The sequence below is a fragment of the Solanum tuberosum genome, unplaced genomic scaffold (assembly GCF_000226075.1).
Source record: "Solanum tuberosum cultivar DM 1-3 516 R44 unplaced genomic scaffold, SolTub_3.0 scf00406, whole genome shotgun sequence".
In the NCBI taxonomy this organism is placed as follows: Eukaryota; Viridiplantae; Streptophyta; class Magnoliopsida; order Solanales; family Solanaceae; genus Solanum; species Solanum tuberosum.
In genome coordinates, this window is record NW_006239327.1 from 68,485 (window position 1) to 74,319 (window position 5,835).

Genomic DNA, 5,835 nt, shown 5'->3' on the forward strand with positions numbered 1-5,835 from the left:
GTGGAGGTAGAGGTGGTAGGGGTTGGATGATGTAAAAAAATCTTAAAATTTGAAATATTTTTCAAAAATAATTCTTAAATTTTTTATTTAAAAATTTTAATTTTGTTTTTGAATAGGGAGGGTCGGGTACGGGTTATGGGTAGTGTAAGAAAAAAAATTAAAGGGTGAAATAGAGTTTTGGAAAATGTTTTTCTTAAATTTGAGGAAAATGAGTTAATTTGAAAAACATTTTAAGCCAACCAAACATGGAAAATTGGAAAATCCGTACCAAACACACCTTGAGTCAACAGTCCAGTCTCCTCCACTCAACACTTCATCATTTTGCTCTTTAATGTCCATACATTTTTTTCCATGGAAATTTTGAGCCTGATAATTCTCAAGTCATATTTCTTTGGCATTATATTCACCATATATATGTGGTCTTTTCATAGTGTTTAAGTATAGTCATGATTTTTTCCGACTTTCACATTGTATGATAATCTCCAACTCCAAATGTAATTTGAAGTATGTAAATAATTTTCTTGTAAAGATAACGATGTAAATATTTTTTTAAAATAGAATGATGTATAAATTATGAAAGGATATGTAGATGATAGGAACAGGTTACTGCATTATTATGGACTGGAAAATGGTATTGGCTATGCTACAGGCAACCTGGAGGCCCTATAGTGTTGTTTAGTCTTCAGAGTGTTTTTTGGTTAAGACTTAAGAGTGTCAATATTTAGAAAGACTAATTGTAAACTCCAGTAGATGGAAAATCACCATTCCAGCTACCATATGGTTGAAAGAAATCTGTGATGTTTTGAAAGTGAAAGAGTACATAATATGAAGTACAAAACTGAATTCATCTTAAATAGCGGAATTGACATAGGTAATCAAGCATCAATCATAAGGGGATGGTCTAATTCCACCTAGCGGCGACTATTGACAAACAGGAGCCTGATCTTTTGAAGTGTTGAAAGAGAATCTTCCATACTAATTCTTGCATCAGGTGTCACTAAAGTGCAGCTCAAAGCTAACTCTATGATAGACAACAGACACTGCATCTTTGCGTCAATTCGTTCATCCTCTAGCTGTACCAAATTAGCATCCACCACCTTATGAATCTCATCTGGAAAAGAATCGCTTACCCAACGTCGTATGCTCAAGTCACCAGTAAATCTTTCATCACCTGGTCTGATTCTTGTAAATGTCTCCATCATCAGGATGCCGAAACTATAAACATCACAGCTCGTGGATACTATTCCATCTTGTCCATACTCTGCAATCATGGTTGAAAATGATATAAAAAAAAGCTTCCTAATTATCGAGGAATATGTGAAAACTGATCATATTTATGGGGAAATAATTAATATTTTTCAGGTATTCTAAAAACATGAGGAATCTGTAAAAGTTTAAAAACCTGGAGCAATATATCCAATGGTTGCTATTGTCCTTGTTTGAACAAAAGTCTCCCCTGCACCTAACAATTTTGCAATGCCAAAATCACTGACATGGCCAACCATTTCTTGATCTAGCAAGACATTGCTTGGCTTTAAGTCACAATGCACCACAGGATTTGAACAACCACTGTGGAGATAGACCATTGCAGATGCAACATCTATCATTATATCTAATCTGTGAAATAAATCCAAGAACAAGTTGTGAGAGTATAGCCATTTATCAAGTGTCCCATTGGACATGTATTCCAACACTAAGGCTTTGAAATCAAGGTTGGAGCAACTGGTGATGACTTTGGTCAGATTTCGGTGGCGGAGATTGCGCAACATCTCACATTCTGTATCAAAACTTTTGAATGCACCCTCCAATTGCACATTGAATACCTTTGAAGCCAAAAGAGTACCATCCTTAAGTATCCCTTTGTAGACCTTGCTGAAACTCCCGTTACCAAGCAAGTTGCTTTCATTGAATCCTTCGGTTGCTTGTTCAAGTTCATAATAGGAAATTCTTTCATGACATTTTATCAGAGACACATCAGCTTGACCTGCATTCTTTTTTTTCTTTCTCAATCTCAAAAATACATATGTGACGGCTAATGCAAGAAATAGCATACCTACTCCCAAAAGGATGTACAAAACCAAAATTGCCTTTTTTTTCTTTGACCTCTTGGGAGATTTGATGACGCATGGTGAAACATGAAACTTAGAATCACCACAGAGCCCATAATTGGACAAGAAAGATTGATCTGTGGCATTTGCAAAAGGACCACCCGTGGGAATTTCTCCACTGAATTCATTAAATGAGAAGTTCAAGTATTTGAGATACACAAGAGCTTCTAATGACTTTGGGATTTCACCACTAAGATTGTTACTGGACAAATCCAAGTATTCCAAGGCCAGTATTTTTCTAAATGAATCTGGAATAGGCCCATCTAATTTATTATGTGCTAGAGAAAGACTAATCAATCTATCCAGACCCTCTAGAGTGCTAGGGATCATACCAAAAAAATCATTTTTTGACAGATCAATGAGTGTTGCAGACTTTAAATTTCCAATCTCAATAGGAATTTTGCCATGCAATAAATTGGATGAAAAATTGAACTCTATGAGATCAGGAAGGCTCCCCAAGCTTTCGGGTAAACTCGAATTAAGCATGTTATCAGCTAGAGAAAGATATCTCATACTGGTAACTTTTCCTAAGCAAGGTGGCACGCGACCAGAAAATTGATTACCTGACAAGAATAATGCTCCAAGATTCTTTAAATTGCAGATAGAATCTGGTATGACTCCTTCTATCTTGTTGCTCTCTAGGTAAAATTCTTGAAGGTTCAGCATGCCTTGGATAGTTTTTGGAATATGTCCAGTCAAATCATTTTGTGAAAAATTTATCCTTATCACACCGGTAAGATTACCAATTTCTCCAGGAATGGAGCCTTTCAGTTTACAAGTCCATCCTTCGAAAAATTGCAGAAAATCAGAGAAATTTCCAATTGATGCAGGGAAAAAACCTTCCAAGGGATTCTTAGCAAAGGTGAGTTCTCTCAGTTTCCTACAGTGTGTCAAAGATGTCAGGAAGCTCAATGCTGAATCGCTGACAAAATTGTTCACCTGCAGGTCCAAAACCTCAAGGTTTTCTAAGTTACCAAGTGATTGAGGAATTGGACCTGTGAAACTATTGATTGAAAGATCAATCTCACTGAGTCTTGAAGCATTTGAGATAGTAGCAGATATAAATCCACTCAGATAGTTGTTTGCACAAAACAATGTTTCTAGGCTGGGGATCCCACTGCCTAAATCTGCTGGTAGATTACCTGAAAGCATGTTTTCGTCAAGTACGACTGCCCGCAGCGCTGACATGTTGAAAATGCTTGTGGGGATGGAACCAGTAAGCTTACAGCCGGATAATGACAGAATCTGTAGTTTCTTAAGATTACCTAGCTCCACTGGTATCTCTCCTGTTAAGTGGGGAAATATATATATGAGTACTAAATTGGTGGAAAAGTGAAAAAGAAAAAAATTAAATATTCTTGCTAGGAGATGTAATACTACCTTCGAAGTGCAGCAATCCAAGGTATAATTCTGCAAGATTTGTTATGTTGCCTAACTCCCTCGGTATAGTTCCAGTGAACTCATTGACAGACAATGACAAGACTTTGAGCTTTTTGCATTTTTCCAAGTTTGGTGGAATAATGCCACCTAGGATGTTTGTTGAGAGGTGAAGCCCTTCCAAGTTTGGAAGATAGTCACATATAGTTGTTGGAAGCTCACCAGTAAGATTATTGTTGGTAAGACCAATGATTCGCATGGTTGTAATGTTATAAATTGATGGTGGTATAGAGCCAGTAAGATGGTTACTTTCCAGATTTAAAGCAGTCATGTAATGAAGATCACCAAGTTCTCGAGGGATCTCTCCTTCGAGAAAATTTCCCGTTATTCTCAACACTTCCAGCTTTGTTAGATTGGAAAGGGAAGATGGGATTTTTCCGGAAAATTGATTGCTAGACAGGCGCAAAATGCGAAGGTCTACTAGCAAACCTAAAGATGTTGGAATGGCACCAGTTAAGTTATTACTTGTGACATCAATCAATTTCAACCTCTGCAAATGAGCCAACTCTTGGGGTAAATTCCCATGGAATCTGTTGTTATTAATATTGAGGGAAACAAGAAATGAGAGGTTTCCAAGGTGTGGAGGAATGGTACCATGAAGTTGCATACTAGAAATGTCTAAAGCTGTGACTCGATGGTGTCGGGAGGTGCAAGTGATTCCAATCCAGGTGCAAACAGGGGTGGAAGAAGACCAGTTGGTTGCTAAGATGTTGTTAGGACTAAAAGAAATGTGAGATTTTAATGCAAGAAGAGCAGCTTCATCAGTACTAATATTTGGAACAGTAGAGAATGAAGTATGGAGCAGAATGAAAACCACAAGTGCAAAGAGAAGATTGCAACTTCTTCCCATAACTAATAGCAGATTGATATCTCTCTTTTTACTAAAACAAGAATTGATCGATGAGGCAAATAAATGATCTTAGATTATGTGTATATCTAATGATATCAAATTCATTGGAGTGTAAATTTTTTTAGTACTACAAGTTGTATTAGTGAGTCTGAGTCAACAGTCCAGTCTCCTCCCCTCAACCAGTCCATGGAAATTCTCAAGTCATATTTCTTTGGCATTATTCACCATATGTGGACTTTTCATATAGTCATGATTGATATCAAATTCACACGAATACCAATATACTGACATTAGTCTATGGAGTATATTTTGGTTTAGAGTGTCAATATCGAGTTAGTTCGACAAGTTCTTTTAGTGAAGAATAGAAAATGGCGACAATACAGGGAAAATGTATTTTATGTTTAATGAGATGTGCAAGAAACTTGAACCTCAAATTTAAGTCTTGGTCTTTCTGATAAGTACTTGTGGCCTTGCATTTTGAGTACTGCCATTAGTTTTTGGAGTATACTTTAGGTTAAGACTTAAAGAGTGTCAACTTTTACTAGTGTTAACAAGGCCAAGTAATATGAGACTAAACGAGTATTTAGTACTTTGATTACATAAACTCTGGGCACATTAGTCAATATGAATAGTTTTGTGTTTTGCCTAATCTTCTTCTTTTTTCCAAAGGAAATCCATTGACTTTGTAGAAGGGGACGAATTAATATATGAACGAAGAAATAATTTGTGAAGAAAAAACTGAATTTGCTAGATAAGTCAATAGTGGCAACTTGTAAGAACAAGAAAATAGAAAGAAGAAATTCCGAGAGAAAAATGTTTTCCTGGAAAATATTTTCTTGGAAAACAACTGGATTTCTAATTTATTTTCTCATATTTGGTTGGTGAGTAGAAAATAATTTTTAATGTTTGGTTGGTGAATGAAAAATATTTTTCAGAAAATATCTTTAATTTTTGGCTTGAGACTAAAAACTACTCTTTAGAAAAATAATTTATGATCCGAAAATCAACCCCGATAATTGATCTAGGACCCGATCCCGACACCCAAACTAGGACAAGACTCTGATAACCATTCCAAAATCCGACCATGAGATTTGACCGAGGAAAAAAATTTTCAAAAATAATTTTTTAAAAAAAATAAAATTGATGGGGTCGCGCAGGCTAGCAGGTAAGGGTGGCATAAAAATGATTTTTTTTTTAATTTGAAATATGTTTCAAAAACAATTTTTAAAATGAACTGATTTTTTTTATGGGATGGCGCACCGGGGTAGGGGGAGTTGGCATAAAAAATAATTGTTTTTAAACTTGAAATATTTTCCAAAATAGTTGTTTCTTAAAAAAAAAATTGACGGGACGGGACTGGGTGGGGTGGCATAAAAAATGAAATTTGAAATATTTTTCAAAAACAACTTCTTTTTTTTAAATAAAATGAATGTGGTGGCC

The 5,835-nt window shown here is 35.7% G+C and overlaps 1 protein-coding gene across 1 annotated transcript; it reads right to left on the reverse strand.

Annotated features, from left to right (window-relative positions):
• Positions 1–733: 733 nt before the first annotated feature.
• LOC102582261 (probable LRR receptor-like serine/threonine-protein kinase At3g47570) lies at positions 734–4,395 on the reverse strand. The gene is made up of 3 exons (XM_006362553.2): positions 3,489–4,395; positions 1,403–3,394; positions 734–1,261 (listed from the first exon to the last, which is right to left on the reverse strand). Exons 1-3 carry the CDS (start codon positions 4,393–4,395, stop codon positions 912–914), a joined length of 3,249 nt encoding a protein of 1,082 aa, XP_006362615.1. The 3' UTR covers positions 734–911.
• Positions 4,396–5,835: the final 1,440 nt, after the last annotated feature.

What these genes read in the sequence shown, in the direction of transcription:
- LOC102582261 (XM_006362553.2), bottom strand. Translation starts at nt 4,395, where the DNA reads ATGGGAAGAAGTTGCAATCTTCTCTTTGCACTTGTGGTTTTCATTCTG. An exon ending in TGGATTGCTGCACTTCGAAG is followed by an intron (nt 3,395 to 3,488) that starts GTAGTATTACAT and finishes CCCACTTAACAG; the next exon opens with GAGAGATACCAGTGGAGCTA. An exon ending in CATTGGATATATTGCTCCAG is followed by an intron (nt 1,262 to 1,402) that starts GTTTTTAAACTT and finishes CCATGATTGCAG; the next exon opens with AGTATGGACAAGATGGAATA.